The 20,244-nt window shown below is 53.3% G+C and overlaps 1 protein-coding gene across 2 annotated transcripts in view; it reads left to right on the forward strand.

Annotated features, from left to right (window-relative positions):
* The window catches only part of SCNN1B (sodium channel epithelial 1 subunit beta), a 75,268-nt gene extending 56,482 nt beyond the window's left edge, over nucleotides 1-18,786 (forward strand). Inside the window, exons 5-13 of one of the 2 annotated variants that reach the window (XM_082431046.1) lie at nucleotides 9,228-9,331; nucleotides 11,136-11,299; nucleotides 11,611-11,718; nucleotides 14,152-14,269; nucleotides 15,336-15,411; nucleotides 15,505-15,562; nucleotides 16,251-16,312; nucleotides 17,583-17,658; nucleotides 17,906-18,234. In XM_082431046.1, coding sequence (XP_082287172.1) covers nucleotides 9,228-9,331; nucleotides 11,136-11,299; nucleotides 11,611-11,718; nucleotides 14,152-14,269; nucleotides 15,336-15,411; nucleotides 15,505-15,562; nucleotides 16,251-16,312; nucleotides 17,583-17,658; nucleotides 17,906-18,103 — 964 coding nt within the window. In that variant the 3' untranslated portion in view covers nucleotides 18,104-18,234. Of the gene's footprint in view, nucleotides 1-9,227; nucleotides 9,332-11,135; nucleotides 11,300-11,610; nucleotides 11,719-14,151; nucleotides 14,270-15,335; nucleotides 15,412-15,504; nucleotides 15,563-16,250; nucleotides 16,313-17,582; nucleotides 17,659-17,905 lie in introns of both variants that reach the window. The other variant, XM_082431045.1, reaches the window with a different exon arrangement.
* Nucleotides 18,787-20,244: the final 1,458 nt, after the last annotated feature.

A 20,244-nucleotide genomic window follows, 5' to 3' on the forward strand; every position in this document is an offset into this window, starting at 1 on the left:
AGAAGGGGCGGCTGTGAGCTGTTAGCCTCTAATACTCCGCAGCTGGGGGTCTGTGCCAGTACCCCAGCATCTACTGCCCTCGGTGTTCTCATCCCTAAGACAGCAACAATAGCCGTATCCACTTCCTGGAGTTCCTGTGAAGGGTAAATGAAGTGGGGGGCTTCCCTGGTGGTCCAGTGGTTGAGACTCTGCGCTTCCACGGCGGGGGGTGCGGCGTTCGATCCCTGGTCAGGGAGCTAAGATCCCACATGCTGTGCGGCCAAAAAAAAAAATTTTTTTATAGAAAAAAAAAAAGTAAATGAAGTGGCTCATGTCAGCACTTAGGGCCCTGGAAGTCTTCGCTGTAAACACCTTTTTCCCAAACAACCCCCAATGTTGAAAAGATGGCAGAAGGAGGGCAGGGTCAACCCCAAAAGCCTGTGTCCTCTTGCAAATGGCCCACAGATCTCCCCCTCCTTCCCCTCCCCAGCTTCTGACCATCCAGACCCTGGGCCTGAGAGCCAAGCTCTGTCCCCGAATCTGGGGCAGCCGTCAGAGGGCTGCAGGTCGGCTGGCGGGTCAAGGGGGAAGGGAGGGGCTGGGTACAGGCAGAGCTGCTGAAGCCCCAGGGCCCCCTCCTGGCTTCCTGGCCAGGCCTCCGGGTGAGGGGGACCACACCACCTGGGTCCCGCCCCGGGCTTCAGCCAATCCTGTTTCCCAGAGGTGCTGGCGTCTTCCTGGCCTGGGGCTTCAAATTCCCACACTTAAGGCCTCTGGAGAAAGGGGCGTTTTGCTGAGTCTTGCCGCTTTGAATGAGTGACAGGCTACCGGTTTCACCCTCCCAGGGATTGTGGCCTCAGCCCAACTCAGTCAACTCGTACACCTTCAGGGACCTCTGTTGAGAATCTGCTGACAGCTATGGACCCTCTGTCCCCCAAAACGCACAGGCACTCAAGAGGCAGGCGTCTCGTAGGCTGTGTCGTGGAATCAAGGCCCACTGGGGAGGCAGAGCTGCACATTTGGTCCATTGTGAGAATCAGAAAAGGCCAGTCCTACCGGTGGAGGAGCTACGTGATGGCTCCCTGCTGGTGGCACGCGTCCTGGCCAGCTGGTTACAGGCTGGATGCCAACCCTCCCTCTGGGCCGGGGCACTCGGTTCAGAGCACGCCTGCCCAACCATTCCTGGCAGCCCTGCCTGAAGGTTGTTGGTACCCAATGGGCTAGTGCTGTGCCCACAAGTTCATCTTTCACCCTCTCAGCTAAAAGAGAGAGATGTAATACTGTAATTGCAAATATATGGCCCATCTGCTCAGTCAGACTATGTCCTGAAGTGCAAGTGAGTCGGGACAGTGGGTTCTACTAGGATCCACTGGGATCTGCTGTCAGGTCCCTGGTGCCTGAAGCGTGAGCATCTCCCATTGAGCAGGATCCCAGTGCGCGAAGGTGTGCGCTCTGCACACAGCACGGCCCCTACACTGAGCCAGCTGTTCCCAGGCCTGCTCCAGGGCCAGAGGCAACCTGGGGATGACCTGCTTGTTGCCAAGATGGCGCCCTCCAAAAGGAGTCCCATTTGGGTCACATGGACTGAGGGTGGTCCCCCAAAGAGAAGATGGCTGATGGGCAGGCAACACCCGGTATTGGCCACACAACTTTCGTGGTGTAGCTAGGGCTGTGGAGTTAAGTCTAGTGAAGGGGTGGGTCAAGGCTGGACTCTGCAGTTAGACTATTGGGTTCAGATCCTTGCTCTGTCTTACAAGCTGTGTGGCCTTGAACAAATTTCTTAAACCTTTTTTTTTTTTTAATTTATTTATTTTTGGCTGCGTTGGGTCTTTGTTGATGCACGCGGGCTTTCTCTAGTCTTCGTTGCCGCACGTGGGCTTTCTCTCTAGTTGCGGCGGGCAGGGGCTACTCTTCGTTGCGGTGCACGGGCTTCTCATTGCGGTGGCTTCTCTTGTTGCGGAGCACAGGCTCCAGGCGCACGGGCTTCAGTAGTTGTGGCACACAGGCTCAGTAGTTATGGCTCACGGGCTCTAGAGCACAGGCTCAGTAGCTGTGGCGCATGGGCTTAGTTGCTCCGTGGCGTGTGGGATCTTCCCGGACCAGGGATTGAACCCGTGTCCCCTGCATTGGCAGGCGGATTCTTAACCACTGCGCCACCAGGGAAGAAGTCCCAAATTTCTTAACCTTTATATGCTCCATTTTCCTCCTCTGTAAAATAGATAATAACAGTGCCTACTCTACAGGGTTATTTTGAATATTCAGTGAGTTAATATGCATGACAGGCTGACAGTAGTGAGGACTCAAGTGTTATTCTCATTAAACCCACATTTGACAAGGAACTCATTCCTCAATAATGATGCTAACGTTTATTGTGCCCTTCTGATATGCCAAGCACTATTCTTAGCACTTTACATGTATAAAATCAGTTTGACCCTGGCAACAAGCCCTCGTTTTATATGATGCAACCACTGCCCAGAGAGGTTAAGCAACTTCTCTGAGGTCACACAGCTGGTGAGTGGCAGAGGTGGCAGTCTGGGCCAGGCCCACCCTGTGTCACTTCACCACCTCATCAGAAATCGAGATCATCTTTCCTCCCCACCCACCCCTCCCAAGCCTGTTTCTTCAGCACTCGGCAGTCTGAGTGGAGGGTGTGACCCAGCCACTTGGCACAGAAACCCTAGTCCACCCATCTCTGTGCTCCTGCTCACTCCCACAGCCAACTGGTCACCCACCTTCCTGAATCAGCCTCAGACTCAGTGCCGAGGACGCGTGCCTCTCTCCGCCCTCCCAGTGCTCGGCTCCAGACACTACGGCTTCCTCACTCTGTTCTGGACTCCTTCCTTTCCCGCTCGTATGTAGCAAATGCTCAAGACACAGCAGCTGCAGTTTTAGGAAAATATGAGCCACGTTTGGACCCTGACACCAAACCACCCGGATTTGAATGCCAGCTCTGTGTGTTGTTGGGCACGCTACTTAGCCTCTCTGTGCCTCAGTTTTCTCATCTGGAAAATGGGAATAATGAAATGACCTCATAGGGCTATCATGGGGATTAAATGAATTAACATAGATAAAGTGCTTATGTGAAGCAATTATACTCCAATAAAGATGTTAAAAAAAAAAAAAAAGTAGAGGAGACCAGAAAAAAAAAAAGTGCTTAGAACAGTGCTGAGCATGTGTTAAGAATTATATGAGCACTTTAAAGATAAACTTTTTATTGTGGAATAGCTTTAGATTTATAGAAAAGTTTCAAAGAGAGTACAGAGTTCCCTTGTACTCCTCACCCAGTTTCCCCTCTCGGTAACATCTTACATCACCATAGTAATTTATCAAAACTAAGAAACCGACATGGGCACATCATTATTAAATAAACCTAACACTTTATTCGGATTTTGTCAGTTTTTCCTGGTGACCTTTTCCTGTTCAAGATTCCATCCAAGAGACCCCTGTCGGTTGCTGTCGGTTGTCACATCTCCTTTGTCCATTCTGGCAGTGACACTTTCTCAGACTTCCTTGTTCTGGATGATTGTGACAGTTTCAGAGTACTGGTTGGGTGTTTTATAGAAAGCCCTTGATTTGGGTTTACACAGATAAGATGGATTTGGGGGAAGAAGACCACAGAGGTGAGGGCGCTCCTCATCACATAGTGTGTGGGGTACATGTTAGCCACTCGACACCACCGTGATGTTGGCCTTCCTCCCTTGGTTCAGGTGCTGCGTGCTGGGCTTCTCCGCTCTAACGTAACCACTTTTCCCTGCCTGTGCTCTGTATCGTGGAAGCACGTCTCTGAGTTCAGCCCGTACTCTGGGGGGTGGAGGTGACGGCACGGGGAGACAGACTAAACTCCACTTCTCCTGGAGAGGGGAACATAACACTATTTGGAATTCTTCTGTAAGGAAGATTTATGTCTTCTCCATTTGTTTATTTATTCAGTCTCTTAATTTATACCGATAGGGACTCATGTATATTTGGGTTGTAATCCAATACCACACTATTTATTTTCTTACTCAAAATTTTCCATCTTTGGCCACTGAGAGCTCCTTCAGTTGGCTCCTATGTCTCTTTGACATGTTCCCATCCCTTTATTTATTTTTTAAGTACTTCCTTACTTTCTGGCACAACAAGATGCCCCAGTCCTAGAATCAGCCAGTTCTCTGAGGAGCTCCAGTCCTTTTACTGGAGAATGGTATTTAGAAACCAAGATCTAGGCATCTATAAGTGTTACTGTTGTTGTTATTATTGCTTCAGGGATTGGCCAGCTAGTTTCTGCCCTTCCCCAAACCCTACTGCACAGTACCACTGTTGTTATACTGCTTCCTGCTAGGATGCTCTGTTTCCCAGTCTTTTCTGGAGGCTTGCTGGTCTCCGTCTATACGCCTAGCCTCTGTTCCAGGGAAGGTTTTTGGAGGGAAACGCCTAGCTCTGGAGCCGGAGGTAGCCAGTGCTGGGAGCAGCCTCTCCAGGTAAAGAACATTATCAACAAGCAAATAGTTGGCAAGACTGAGAGTGCAACCCAGGACAGGAGGGGATCTGGCCGTGCCCTGAGCCGCCTCCTGCTCCTGAGCTCTAGATGACCAAGACAGCTCCTTGGGCACACCGTATCCCCACAGCCCTGGGGTGGGGTCTCTCCTTCCAGAGCAGGGCCTGGCTGCGGCTGGTTTGCCCTGCTCCGTTCCTTCCCTGTGGCCACAGCCCTGATCCCACACAGGACAGAGACTCTGTAGTGCCCGCCCAAAGCTGTTTCTTCCCTCTGGGACTTCGCGTGTGTCGTGCCCCCTGCCTGGGCTGCCCTTTCTCCTCCCCACCCCCCAGGCTCGGCTACCTCTTACTCATCCTTAAAGTCTCAGCTCAGGCCTCACCTCCTCCACGAAACCTTCCCTGACCCACTCCCTACCCCGACACCCACTCTTCCAGGCTTATCTCTGTTGATACTCTTACCACATATTATAATTTATCCAACAAATATTTACTGACTGTCTACCGAGTGCCAGGCTCTGAGGATGGGGGGTGAATTTGTTCAGTATTTCAGTGTGCTTGGCTTCCAACCCTCACGTCAGTCCCTTTGGGTGGGCGCTGTTGTTACCCCAATGTTACAGGTGGAGAAACGAGACACGGAGAGGTGAAGTAACTTCCCCCAAGCTCACCAGCTAGTAAGTGGCAGAGCCAGAATTCAAATTCAGGCAGGCTGGCTCCCAGGCCTGAGCTCTTAGCCTTTAAATTCTTTCTCCCTGCAAACAGACAGCTGCCCTCCCTGGGATTATGGTCTAAAGCAAGAGGCAGCTGATAAGCAAGCAGTTAAAGAAGATGAGTTCAGCTTCTGATGCATGCCAGCAGGGGAGTAAGCAGGTGGAAATGGTCAAGTAACTGGGAAGTGACTTTGTGTAGGGAGGTCAGGGGACGGCTCCGAGCAGATGAAACCTGAAGGATGAGGAGAAACCAGCAATTTCTCCTCAGAAATTGCTGCTCAGAGAATATCCCAGGCCCAAGGAGCAGCGGGCCTTGAATTTGGAAACATCTTGGAGTGTCTCTGGAGTATAATGAACAAGGGGGGAGAAAGCCCAGTAGGGCGTTTGCATTTTATTCTGTGAGCAGCAAGGAGCTTCTGGAAGGTTCTAGCAGGGGCGTGCTGTGGGCTGATTCACAATTTGAACACTCGCCCTGACCACTGTGCAGGAGGAAGACTGTGAGGGAGCAGGAGTGGAGGCAGAGGCTCCAGCAGGAACTGGGGTAGGAGATGCCGGCGGCCTGGACCAGGGTGGGAGCCTTAGAGGTGGAGGAAGGCAGGTAGGCCGGAGATGCACTTTGGAAGGAGAGAATTGCTATGACGCTGCTCCGTGGTGTCCCCCACGCTGTGAGCTTCGAGGGTAGGACTGTCTTGCCAGCCTCAGTGTCCCCAACGCAGTGTGCGCCTCAATAAATGTTGGGTGAAGAAATGCACTTTCTTCCTGATTTCCCTTTCACCGTGGGGGACACCAGAGCTCAGAGGTTGAGGAAGCAGCTCCCATGTGTCAGGCAGGGTCAGCTCCCAGATCAGATTTCACTGCCTGCCCTGGACCCGCCTCATTCTGCTGGCACAGACGGTGAGACAAAAGACAGAGGAAATGGTTTCCTAATCTGAACACAGGGACAAAGAGCAGCTGACCTCATGGGGTTATTTTGATAATTAAAAGAGAAATCTTCAGCACGGGCCTGGCCCGTGAAAGTTGCTCAGTAAAAGTTGTAGAACAGAAAGCTTAGAAAGTACTGCATTTCAGGTGATATTTCTGCAGTACTTGATGCACTGAGCCCCATTCCTTCCTGCTTTTTAATAAAATAACAAAAACGGTATAAAAACATCCAAAGACATTTTAAATGCTATTTCCTATGAAGACTTGAGAACATACACATAGATAGAACAGGGTGTGATGAACTCACATGGACCTACCACCCAGATCCAACAAGCATGATTCACATCCTGTCCTGTGCTGTTTTTAAAGCAAATCCCAAACATCATATTCTTTCATCTATATAGTATTCAGAATGTATCTTAAAAGAGAAGACTTTTTTTAACAGAAGCACAATATCGTTATCCTACCTGAAAAAGAGATGAACAGTGATTCCTCAATACCATCAACTATCCAGTCGTGTTCACACTTGTCAATGTCGTACTTTTTTGTTTACTTGTTTGAATCAGGATCCAATTAAAGTCCACACGTTGTGATTGTAACCAAGTCTTTGAAGTTTATTTTAATCTGTAGGTTACCCCCCTTACCCTCTCTCACAATTTCTTTGTTGAAGGAACTGGAGTCTGGATTTTGCACATTGACTTTTTGTAGTGTCTTTGAACTTGTTCCTCTGTCTCCAGTATTGGCTATAAATGGTAGAGACAGATGCTCGATCCTGTTCAAGGCTGGGTTTTGTTGTTGTTTTGTTTATTGGCAAGGCCACTTCCTGGACAGCCTGTGCTCTTCCATCAGGACACCCAGCATTGGTCACTACTGGTGCACATTGCCCAAAATCCCCAAAATCAGGGGTGCAAAATTATGATCCTCTAATTGTATCACTCCCTCTTCAATTATTAGCTGGATGAAACCAGAACTCTTTTTTTTTTTTTTAATTTATTTATTTATTTATTTGTTTATTTATGGCTGTGTTGGGTCTTCGTTTCTGTGCGAGGGCTTTCTCCAGTTGCGGCAAGCGGGGGCCACTCTTCATCGCGGTGCGCGGGCCTCTCACTATCGCGGCCTCTCTTGTTGCGGAGCACAGGCTCCAGACGCGCAGGCTCAGTAATTGTGGCTCACGGGCCTAGTTGCCCCGCGGCATGTGGGATCCTCCCAGACCAGGGCTCGAACCCGTGTCCCCGGCATTGGCAGGCAGATTCTCAACCACTGCGCCACCAGGGAAGCCCGAAACCAGAACTCTTAACAGCTGTTTTACAAGGACAAAAAAAAAAGTCAGATGAAGGGAGCCATAGATTAAGAGATTTAAAAGGCATATCAACCAATCACATATCAACATCATTTGGATCCCAATTTAAACAAATAAATTGTAAAACCAGAATTGACCTCTGTGAGACAATATAAATTGAATGTTTAATAATATTAAGGAATTTTTGTTAGTTATGTTTAGCATGGTTTTTTAAGAGTTCTTGTAGGGATACATATAGCAATGTTTACAAATAAAACTATGATGTCTGAGATTTTCTTCAAAATAATATGGGAGGGAGAGTGGGGGCAGGTAGAGATGAAACATGACTGGCCGTAGGGGATTGTTGTTTTTGTTTTTGTTTTTTTATATTTATTTTTATTTTTGGCTGTGTTGGGTCTTCGTTGCTGCGTGCGGGCTTTCTCTAGTTGCAGCGAGCTGGCTTCTCATTGCAGTGGCTTCTCTTGTTCCGGAGCACAGGCTCTAGGTGCGTGGGCTTCAGTAGTTGTGGCACGTGAGCTCACTAGTTGTGGCTCGTGGGCTCTAGAGCACAGGCTCAGTAGTTGTGGCACACGGGCTTAGTTGCTCCGTGGCATATGGGCTCTTCCCGGACCAGGGCTCTAACCCGTGTCCCCTGCATTGACAGGTGGATTCTTAACCACTGCACCACCAGGGAAGTCCCGTAGGGGGTTGTTGAAGCTGGTGGTGGGGCTTCGTTCTCTCCACTTTTTACGTTTGAAAAGTTCCATATCAAAAAAAAATTAACCAAATTTTCTGAAACTACATTATACTGTCGCTTCTTCCCTGAGCATCTTTATGCAAACATTTTGTGTTGTTGCTGAATTATTTCCTTAGGAAACATTCTCATGACATGATAGGATCCTGGATAGGGCTCTTCACACCTCGTTGTGAAGTTCTCTCTTTCCTGGCCTCTGCTTGCACCCTCTCCTGATTCACAACCCTCCATCTCCGTCTACTTTCCTCTTTACCGGAGCTCCCGAGGTTCCCCGACAAGCCCACCTGTCTGGATTCTGCCAGCTCCTTGGAGCAAACACTGCCTGGAGCTGCCCTCTCACTCTTATGATCTGTATTAGTTTCCTGTGGCCGCTGTAACAAATGACCACAAACTGGGTGGTTTAGAACAACGGAAATTTATTCTTTCACAGAGGAGGCTAGAAGTCGGCAGTCACGGTGTCAGCAGGACCAGGCTCTCTCCAGAGGCTGCAGGGGAGAATCCTTTCCTGCCCCTTCTAGCGTCTGGTGGGCCCAGGTGTTCCTTGACTTCTGTCTGTGTAACTCCAATCTCTGCCTCCATCTTCACGTGGCCTTCTCCTCTGTATCTGTGTCTCCTCTTCTGTCTCTTTAAGGACACTCGTGGTTGGATTTAGGGCCCACGTGGATAAAAGAGGCTGATCTCATCTCAAGATCCTGAATTATGTCCGCAAAGACCCCTTCTCCAAATAAGATCACACTCCCAGGTCCCTGGGGTTAGGACGTGGACATCTCTTTTTGGGGGCCACCGTTTAAATGACCACATGACTTACTAGACCTTGTAGATGAGACAGATGAAAACATCAGATAAGCTTCTTTTTCATCACTCATGGCTAAGCCAGAGAGCCTAGTTCCACCCTTCCTCACCCTTCTTTCCCAAGGGAGTCTGGGAATCTCCTCTCTGGTGGGTGCATGGGTGCAGGTAAAGGGACAGAATGACCTGTCGCTCACCGCTCCCTTCCTAAGCCTCTCCGAGCAGTAATCTACCAGCTCCCCTCTGCCACGAGCCCTGGGCAGGGGGGGCATCAGCTGGGGTGGGGTGGGCCCTGCTCTCTAGCTGATGGTGTTTCTTTCAGGAACTTCACACCCATCTTCCACCCGGATTATGGCAACTGTTACATCTTCAACTGGGGCATGAGGGAGAAGGCCCTCCCTTCAGCCAACCCCGGAGCTGAGTTTGGTAAGTCTTGGTTTGTCCTGGAGCCAGGGCCATGAGGATTTAAATCCTATCATGTGGAGCTGAAAGACCAAATTACCATCGGCCATTGAGGGGCAGGACTGAGGTTAGACGGAGGCCGGCACGCGGAGGGGCAGCCTCTACTGTGTGCACGGGGGCTGGGCCAGGTGCCTTCTCAGCCGTCCCCCCACCCAACGCTCATAAACCCCTGGGGTAGCGACTGGTGTGCCCATTTTGCTGATGAGCAAAGCGAGGTAGCAGTAAGCTTAGTGGTCGAGAGCGCAGGCTTCTGTGACCGGGTGGAATCCCAGCTCCACCATTTATCCCCGGGTGATGCTGAGCTGAGACTTAACTTCTGGAAGCCCTTGTTTCCCCATATCGTACAGAGCAGAGCATATGTATAGTATAGAACTCATCGAATCATCCTGGCCTAAGGCAGGTAGACCTCTGAGCACAGAGCAAGCAGCCTTGTCTCTAAGCCTGGCAAGTAGCAAATGCTCAATAAATGCAGATATTCTGAGAAGTTGTAAATAATTTGCCCACACTCACATAGTTAGCCTGGGGCAGAGCCCTTACTCTCAGCCTTGTTTCTGTGCAGTTCTTGAGAGACAGAGAGCAGGTGAAGTAGTAAACAGAAGGGAGGAAGAGGAAGTGGTTGATGGCAGAGGCTGCTCGTTTTGGGAGAAAGGCTGGCGGACTCAGCGTGTGCACCAGGCCTTGGGGAGCAAATCCTTCCTCCCCGCTCAGGTTCTGCCCTCCCCAGCCATCAGAGGGCAGGTGTCATTCAACAACTGTCAGGGCTGCTGGTCAATAGGGGTGTGGGTGGGCTGCCTACCCTTCACCACCCCTGTGCCCCTGAAGACATTGGGTATCACAGAGGTGCTGGTCAACTCAGTCTATAGGAGAAGATGATTAAGATCAAGGAGCCTGGCTGCCTGTTTAGAAGCCCAGCAACCCTCCACTTCCTCACTGAGTGACCTATGACAACATCCCTTCTCCTCTATGAGCCTCAGTTTCCTCATCTGTAAAATGGGGACGATAATTGTACCTAACTCATACAAAAAAAGCACCAGTGGGATCATGTAAATAAAGCCCTTAGCCCAGCACTCAGCATGTAGCAAGTGCTCAATAAATGCTAGCCTTCTTGTCCTAACCACCTAGCCCGGTCCCATGGTGCATAAAATAGTGGGTCTGGTCTCTACCTTCAAGAAGGCAACAGTGGAGTGGGGCAGGAAGACAGATAATAAAAGAAGAATCTCAAGAGTGAGAGAGGTACTTGGAAGGAAAGTTCCAGGGCTAGGAGAGCATATCACAGAGATCCTGAGACCCAGTCTAGGTAGTCAGGGAAGGCTTCTGAAGGAAGTGACACTTGGGCTGAGATCTGAAGGAAGAGCAAGAGTTTCTAGGTGAAAGGTGAGTCTGGAGACAGCATTCCAGAGAGAAGGGAGAGTGTTACGAAGTCCCAGCAGCAGGAAGGAGCACGGCAGCAAAGGGAAGTGAGTGGAGAGAATGAGGACCTGTGTGATTGGAGGTAGGACCGCCTGTGCTGTGGCCCTAGGTCTACCTGCCCTGTGGAAGAGAGATCATGGGGGTGGTACAGGGGGCAAAAGAAGCCCAGAGAGGAGACCATGGTCGCTCGGACTCGAATGGGGGCCTTAGAGAAGGCAAGAAGTCTGGATTTTCGTAAAGTGGAGCCAGCTTCCTGCACAGACCCTTGGCTGGAGGGGACTTGGACCAGTGGGTGGTGGGTGTCCCTTCAGCCTTGGGGAGCGAGCTCAGGCAGCCCTCGGCCCCATCTTCCCGTCAGGCCTGAAGCTGATCCTGGACATGGGCCAGGAAGACTACGTGCCCTTCCTCACGTCCACAGCCGGTGCCCGGCTGATGCTTCACGAGCAGATGTCGTACCCCTTCATCAAAGAAGAGGGCATCTTCGCCATGTCGGGGATGGAGACTTCCATCGGGGTGCTGGTGGTATGGCTGCAGCCCAAGGGCACCCCACCTACCCAGCGCCCACCTCCCAGGGCCTGAGGGTAGGAGATCCGGGCCTCCCCAAGTCCTGGACCTCCTCACCATCCACTCCTGCCTCACCTCCTGGCTGGAACCCCACCGGGCGGCCACGCTCTGGGGGAAGATCAGTGCCCCCCAACCCCTGGCGCCTGCTGGGGCATTGGCCCTCTATCCCCTCTCAACATCCCCTAGACCTGCATGCTAGATGGGAGGGAGGAACAGAGGGGGCTTCCTAGGGGTGACCAGGGGCCCCCCACAAACAACCTCTCACACAGGACAGGCTGGAGCGCAAGGGCGAGCCTTACAGCCAGTGCACCATGAACGGCTCCGATGTCCCCATCCGAAACCTCTACAGCGACTACAACACGACCTACTCCATCCAGGTGGGAAGTTGGTGCAGCCTCATGACCCTGGGGCCCCGTCCACGTCTACCTAGCCTGAGGCCTGAGGTCTCTGGGAAAGCTAATCCCAGCAAGGCTGACTCTGCTGGATCTTTGGGACCACAGGATGCCCTGGGGGTTAGGGAGCCAGTCTAATCCTGGTTCTCACCAGGGCCCAAGGCTGGCCGCTTCTCCACCCTGCTTTGTAGGTGTGCCCTTGGTGTCTTGCTCTGGGGTCTCCCAAGAAGAAGCCTTGTGTGTGTTAAGGGTTTACATGAATTACATCATCATTTGATCCTTTCAATACCCCTACGAGGCAATAATATACTAACAATAATTACTAATTATTGTTAACGTATTATGCTATTAATAGCATTTATTATATATGCTATTTATTATAAGTATTAATATACTAATAACAGCAGGCTTCTGGTGTGCTAGGCAGGCACTGTTCCACATGCTTCACATATATATATTAAATCATTTAATCCTCACAACAACCCTAAGATGTAGATACTACTATTAGGAATGAGGAAATTGGGGTTTACAGACCCCAGTCCAAATGCCTCATTGATATACCTGAGAAGTCCCTCTTTGTATCTGGCCTCAATCCCCCTTGCTGCAGCTGGGGGCTTCCCCCTTATGCTGATCTCCAAGGTCAGCCCAGGAGGCCTGGCCTCTGACCTGGCCCCAGTGGAGAGGACACACTGAATCTTTGCAAAAGTGACCACTTGCTGACATTTTTCCTCCCAGCCCAGTCTGCCTTGGTGGATAAGGAAACTGAGGCATAACAAGGGCCAGGGCAGAGCAGTGCCTGGCTCCGTGTCTGAGAGCCCCAAGCAAGGTGTGGTTTTCCCGTTTGCCTTAGTCAGGGGACTCCACTCTCCCCCCTGCCCGCCTGCCCGCCCACTCCATCCAGCTGACCCCAGGCACCCCGCACTCTGGCCCTCCTGTCTAGAGGGGCTTCTGCCTGCGATGGAGAGCTCAGGGAACCTTCCAAGCCTCTGGAGGGACAGATGGACAGACAAGACAGCACAGGGAGGTGGGGAGCACGGAAGAGGAGGCCAGAGGCATCAGGCCCCAGCCCTGGAGACCTCATTCCAGAAAAACCTCAGTTCTTGCTTCGTCCAGTGCAGTCACCAGTCTGGCCGGAGAGCTGGGCAAAGCCCCAGGCCCTGGTCAGGTGCTCGGCCCGCCCAGGCCCCACCCTAGCCCAGCCTCAGCTGGGCCCTGGAGAGGACTCCCACCTTCCAGGTGAGACAGTGAGGTCTGGGCGAGTGTGAGACACTTGGCCAAAGTCACTTGGCTCCCTTCTGACCCCACTGCCCCGACCTTGCCCCAGACCCGCTCCTCCCGGCTGTGCCATGTCATCTGCCGCCTCCCCCCGGCCACTTCCTCCCGCAGGGAGCCCACAGGTTTGCCAGGGAGAGCAGAGGAGAGGATGCGTTAGCCTGGGAAGCAGCAGGCGGGAGAGCGGAAAAGAAGCTGTGGGCTCCTTGGCCAGGGTGGGAGCAGGGAGTCCTCCAGAGGCAGCACTTGGGAACCTGGGCAGCGAGAGACGTGAGGGGTGGCTGCTGCCGTTCGCTGAGCGCCCCCTGGCAAGCCGACCTCCCCGCCTGAGCCGACGGGAGCGACAGGAGTAAACTGAGGCTCGGAGGCTAAGGGCTGGCCCGGGACACACAGCTCGTTTCTGAGTGGAATGACCTGAAAACCCAGTATGAGTAGATTCATCTCATCCAGCCCGGGGCCGGGGCGGGGGGAGGGGAGGGCTGAGTCCACTCTCCCCCTCCCCCATCCCCAGCCAGGGGACATTCCGTAGAAGGTCACTTCCTCTTCCATCCACTCCGAGCGCTCACATCACACTTCTCGCCTTCCCTGAGTGTTTCTCTCCAGGAAGAAGGAGCGCAGGGCAAGCCTGCCTGTCTTCCCTTCTGGGTCCTTCCATGTAAAGGGCTCAGAAACCTGCTGGCAGCCTTGTGACAAGAGCTATCTAAGAGTTAGCTTTTTTTTTTTTTTTTTGGCCACACGCAGATCTTAGTTCGCTGACCAGGGATCAAACCCGTGCCCCCTGCAGTAGAAGCACAGCGTCCTAACCACTGGACCGCCAGGGAAGTCCCTAAGAGTCAGCTTTAGTGTTGGAACAAGCCACCCCTCCCCATGTCCTCCGTGGGGCCCCAACTCTGAAAGGTGGCAGGGGCCATCCTCAGAGAGCTGGCGTCTGGCCTGAGTCCCTCTGTGGGGGCCAGGGGCAGGGGAGGACCGCCACGCCCCAACTTGGCGGCAGCTCGGCCACCGCTTCTGCGTGGGAGGGGCCCCTCCCCCGGCTCCCCCAGTCCCCTTGGCCTGGGCAGCAAGCTCTCCGGGCCCCCTTCCCCCGGGGCTGGGGTGGGGACATCACTGTCAAGTCTGCATTCTCTGCTCCTCCTCCACCCCCAGGCCTGTATTCGCTCTTGCTTCCAAGACCACATGATCCATAACTGCAGCTGTGGCCACTACCTGTACCCGCTGCCCCGCGGAGAGAAATACTGCAACAACCAGGAGTTCCCAGACTGGGGTGAGTGGGGAGCTCCCGCCAGCTGGGCCACTGCCCCTGAAGGCCCTGACCACAAGGGAGGTCGGAGCTCCACGCCCTCAGTCCCCGTCCTCTCGGACCACAGCCCCTCTCGCCGCTCCCCCTACTGTTCGACTCCATTAAGTGTACACTTGAAACATGTATGTTCGGGAGAGGATTTGTCCTTGAGACCTGAAGCCACAGGAGAAGGAGTCCCTGCTGGGCTCACACTGAGCTGGGATCCAGGCTTGGAGTCCAAACACCGATGGATGTTGTCGGCAGCGAAGAGCATCCCACCACCTCTTTTTTTTTGTTTAACCTTTTATTTATTTATTTTATTTTTTGGCTGCATCGGGTCTTAGTTGCGGCACACGGGATCTTTCGTTGCAGCATGTGGGCTCTTCGTTGCGTTGCGCGGGCTTCTCTCTAGCTGTGGTGTGCGGGTTTTCTCTTCTCTAGTTGTGGCACGTGGGCTCCAGAATGCATGGGCTCTGTAGTTTGTGTCACACGGGCTCTCTAGTTGAGGCGCACGGGCTCAGTAGTTGTGGCCCGTGGGCTTAGTTGCCCCGTGGCAGGTAGGATCTTAGTTCCCTGACCAGCGATCAAACCCGCATCCCCTGCATTGGAAGGCAGATTCTTTACCACTGGACCACCAGGGAAGTCCCCTACCACCTCTTAAAACTAACAAAATGTGTGGACAAGAGGGGAAAACCTTACCCCTTCCAACCACCCATCCCTTCCCACATGACCCCATCACCCCGGCCCACCGGCCAGGATCAGGGGTGACAGGTGGAGGGAAAGCTGCTCTGATGCTGCTGAGCTGGGGCTGGGGTGTCTGGGGAGAGGATCCCCCAGGCCAAGCTGCGGTGAAATGGCTGGCGACCGGGCGGGTTGGGGGTGGACGTAGGTGATTCTCCATGACCAGGGGAGCTCGGATTGAGATATAACTCCCCCCACCCAACCTAACCACAGGCCTTAGGTGGCCCAGGGCCAGGAGGGCAGAGGGCAGCCAGAGGCTCAAAGCACAAAACCCCGCTCAAAGTCTCTCTCCCCACCCCCCACCGCTCAGCCTATTGCTACTCGGCCCTGCGCATGAGCCTGGCGCAGAGGGAGACCTGCATCGATGTCTGTAAGGAGTCCTGCAAGTGAGTCCTGCCTGGAGGCTCGGGTGGGTGGCAGGGCGGGCTGTGGATGGTGGGGTGGGCGGGGACAGTGACAGGCTGCCTTCTCTCTTCCAGTGACACTCAGTACAAGATGACCATCTCCATGGCCGTCTGGCCTTCTGAGGCCTCTGAGGTGAGTCAGGGGGGCGGCCAAGCTCCTGGCTGCCCATCTCTGGGTGGGAGGCAGGTCTGGGCAGAGGTCTGCAGGCTGTTTGGAACTTTACAGAGGGGGGCTCCTCCCTCCTTGCCCTCCCTCCCCGCTTACTTCCACCCATGTCCCCCAAGCACTGTGCTGGGGACACGGCAGTAAGCGAGACGCACAGTCCTTTGACCTTACGGAGCGTACTTTCTACCTGGAGAGACAATATACCGAAATAAGATCATTTCAAATGGCTGTGTAGGGTAGACCAGATGATGAGAGGGTAACTGGGGGAAAAGGCCTTAGATAGGGTAGTCAGGGAAGACCTCCCTAGAAAGGTGACATTTGAGTTAAAACTGGAGGATGGGGCTGAGCCAGGCTGGGCAGGTCTGGGGAGGATCTGGGCAGAGGGAACAGCAGGTGCAAGGGCCAGAGGTGGGGAAGAGCTGGCACAGGGAGGCCGGGCCTGTGGGGGAGAGCCTAGAGACCCGGGTGCCTTCTCCCCAGAACAGCAGCCACAGCGTGCACCGCCACCCTCCCCTTCCTCCCTGTGCCAACACATGGTCCCCGGGAGCTTCAAGAAGATACAGGGCTGTGGTCTGCCTCCACAGGTAGCAGGGCCCGTGATTGGGAGGGGATGCTGCAAGGAAGCGTTGTTTTCAGCTGCCTTTTTGGGTTCCAGGACTGGATTTTCCATGTGTTGTCTCAGGAGCGGGACCAAAGCACCAATATCACCTTGAACAGGTGAGCTCAGAGTCTGGATGGGCCAGGGAAGGCAGAAAAGAGGAGGAACCAGAGCCTCAGGGGAGGGGCTTGGGCATAGAGCAGCTACTCAGACACCTTCTCACGCTGGTCAGATTCAGAAGCAAGCCTAGAGGAGGAGCACTGGGGCTGAGAGAGAGGCCAGCCGGGGGGGGCTCAGAGCCTACCGCTTCCTAAAGGACAGCCTGTTCTTCCACCTGTCACCTGTTCATCCAGCCATCCACCCCTCCAGTCCTTCATCCTTGTACCCATCCACCCATCCACCCACCTGTCCATCATCCATCCTTCCAGTCTTCTACCCATCCATCTCTCCACTCACACATCCATCCATCCATCCATCCCTCCATTGTCCATCCTTCCATTCTTCCACTCATCCATCCACCCACCCACCCTCCATCCATTCAACCATTGTTCCATCCATTCAACATAAACATGCATTGAGCACAAGAAAGACAGAAGGTTCAGTCTATCAGGAAGTTCGAGTCTAGAGGACAGAGGTATGCGAACAGGGCTTATGATGATGGGAGCATGCCCAGGACCCCTCCTGTGGGAATCCCAGCAGGGAAGGAGGCTCCTTCTTCCTGAGAGATAAGGGAGGTCTGTATAGGGAGGTGACACTTGAGCTAATCCTCCAAGGAGGAGTAGTAACGGTTCAGACAAATAAGAGGAGGCAGCAACGTCCCGGCAGAAGCTTGGCGGTGTGAGAGAGCATCGCCTTTCTGAGGACCATCCGGTGTAAGGGAGAAGCCCACTCGGCCACCCTGCCCTGCCTCAGGTCCCCTGACAGAGAGCCAAGGCTGAGGACTCTATGTCAAGCCTACTGTACATGGGCTGGGAGCGGGAGGGGGGAGCCCAGAGCTGATCCTCAGGACTGTCTCAGGCCCCAGGGTCCTTTGGAGAGCTGGTTCAGAAAGGGGCACACAGGATGGGTGCTGGGCAGTGGTGCCTTTTGTGGCCCCAAGGCCTAGAGGGGCCCTTCCTGGCTCTTGTTTGGACCTCACCACTCCTGGGAGTGGCATGTGAGAAGCTCGAGCCAGAGGAGGGCTGGGGTGTGTGTGTGTGTGTGTGTGTGTGTGTGTGTGTGTGTGTGTGTGTGTGTGTGTGTGTGTGTGTGTGTGTGTGTGTGTGTGTGTGTGTGTGTGTGTGTGTGTGTGTGTGTGTGTGTGTGTGTGTGTGTGTGTGTGTGTGTGTGTGTGTGTGTGTGTGTGTGTCTTGGGGAGAGGGCACCAGCTCCCTTTGCTGCTTCCTGCAGGAAGGGAATTATCAAGCTCAACATCTACTTCCAAGAATACAACTATCGCACCATTGAGGAGTCAGCAGCCAATAACGTGAGTTTGGGGGCTCCTGGCACCTCAGCCCTGCCTGCAGCCCCTCCACCTGGCACCCTGAGAGTGGGGAGGGTCCTGAGCCCAACAGAGGAATGAGGAAGGTCCCTGAAGCAGTGTCAAATTACTTCCCTGGGCTGAGACGGTCACCCTTTCCCCCTTCCCGGCCAACAACCCACCTCACAGGAACCCATGAGGCTGGGCTTGAGGCAGGAATCTGTGGCCCGACCAGCCCCCCTTCCCCGGCCAGGCCCTCAGTCTCCTGCTCCCCACAGATCGTCTGGCTGCTCTCAAATCTGGGAGGACAGTTTGGCTTCTGGATGGGGGGCTCGGTGCTGTGCCTCATCGAGTTCGGGGAGATCATCATCGACTTCGTGTGGATCACCATCATCAGGCTGGTGGCCCTCGCCAAGAGCCTGCGGCAGAGGCGGGCCCAGGCCTGCTATGATGGCCCACCGCCCACCGTGGCTGAGCTGGTGGAGGCCCACACCAACTTTGGCTTCCAGCCTGACACGGCCACACAGGACCCCGATGCTGGGCCCCACCCCCATGAGCAGACCCCGCCCATCCCAGGCACCCCACCCCCCAACTACGACTCCTTGCGTCTGCAGCCGCTGGACGTCATCGAGTCTGACAATGAGGGTGATGCCATCTAGACCCTGCCCATCCCGGGCAGCCCAGGAATTCGGACCTGAGCCGTGGAGACCGTTGCCCAAGGCTGCATTTTATGATGCCCTCTCCACAGGCCCGGGACGGTAGGTGGCCAAGGCCAGAGTCCAGGTCCCTCTACAGAGAGCCAGCAGCTCCTGGCCAGTCCCAGGCCGAGGGCTCTGTGGAGTAACGGTGCTGGTACGGATGTGGGAATTGTGTTCCTGCCCGCACCCTCCAAGCTGACCCAATCCTTGGCCTGGGATGCCCCCAGCCAGGCTCCAAGACCCAAAGCATCCTCCCCTGGAGGCAGGCCACTTCCCTCCCAGGGCCGCTCACCGTCTGCCCCAGAGATGAACAGGCAGCACGCTTGTGACCTTGTGAATGGGTTTAGTGAGGGCAGCTTTGGTGGACAGCAGGCATCAGAGGCCCCTGCCAGGTGGCACATGTTTTGTTCTGGAAAATAAAAGTAGAAAACACGGAGTCTAGCTTTGTTCTTTGTCTGGGCAGCCAGAGTGCCCTGATGCATCTCTGGGGGTGGAAGGGCGTCCATAACAACTTGAGAGCAGAGGCCTGGCCAAAGAAAGGTCCAAGCTGGTGATTTTTAAAGTTTCTTTCAAGTTGTCCCTGCCTGAAACAGTGGCTTTATGCCTTTTTCAGTGTCGTCCAACTTATTTCTTTGGGTTGCAAGAATCAAGAGAGAGAGAAAGAGAGGTAAGATGGGAGAAATACTCAAAACTGGCTTAAGCAAAAGCATCTCCAGCAGCTCAAGTGATGTCTGTTCTCTCTGCCTTCCCAGGCAGGCTGTCCTTACTTTACAGCAGCAAAGGGCCATCTGCAACTCCAAACTCAGCTAGGAGAGAGCACCTCTTTCCCAGCTGTCACAGCAAGTTCCCAGGCAGACTCCCATTGGTCACTGAGTGGGTCACATGCCTCTCTCTGAGCCAATCAGTGTGCCCAACTGGCAGGCTGCTGGGATTGGTCAGACCCTGACCATACCTGAGGCCAGTTGGCCCCCAGCAGAATCACATGGTCTGAGGGTGGTGGGGACATGGCTCTTAGGGGTGCTGGATAAAATACAGGCCACCAAGTTAAACTGGAACTTTAGATAAACAGCAAATTAATTTTTTAGTAGATGAACATCCATGTAATATTGGGGGCATATTAATAAATCATTCACTGTTTTTCTGAAATTCAAATTTAACTGAGCTTCCTGTATTTTTAATTGCTAAATATGGCAACCCTAATGGCTTCCCAAAGAGAGATCAGGGAGCTGTTACCAAAGAAGAATGTGGTCTGGCAGCTGCAGACGGTTGACCACTGCAGGGCCCTGCTGTCACCTGCTGGCCCTGGTGGTGAAGGAGCTCTCGCTTCAGACCCTGGGACCAGGGCATCCCAGCCCTGCTGGTCTAGAACACCTGGGTCCTCCCATTAAGTGCCCACGATGGCACCTGTGGAGGAAGGAGGTGTCACAGGCTGATGCCACTCCAGCCAAAGGCAGCATTGCTAGGGACTGTGGGGCAGGCCTTGGGGAAGCCGGGTTTCCGAGCTCAGGGCCAGGTGAGTCTGTACGCTGGAGTCTCAATTCTTGGTAATTACCGCACTTACTACTATGACTAGGACTTTTATCAATAGCAATGGTGGTGGTTGTCACCACACTCACTATTATCATTTGTTGTTTTTAAACAATGGCTCTATTGTATCAAACACTTACGATATGCCAGGCACCAGGCCAAGTAGCTTACAAGTCTTATTTCATTGAATTCTCATAACCACTGAGAAATATGATCATGCCATTTTACAAGTAAATAAACTGACGCTTGGAGAGGTAGAGTAAGGTGCTAGACTAGATTGCTATTCTTGTAAGTGACAAAGGCGAGACTCCTGGTCATAAGAATACCAGTTCCTCAGAGAAGCCCAGGGCTTTCATATTTATTATCT

Source organism: Balaenoptera physalus, assembly GCF_965194825.1.
Source record: "Balaenoptera physalus genome assembly, chromosome: 16".
In the NCBI taxonomy this organism is placed as follows: domain Eukaryota; kingdom Metazoa; phylum Chordata; class Mammalia; order Artiodactyla; family Balaenopteridae; genus Balaenoptera; species Balaenoptera physalus.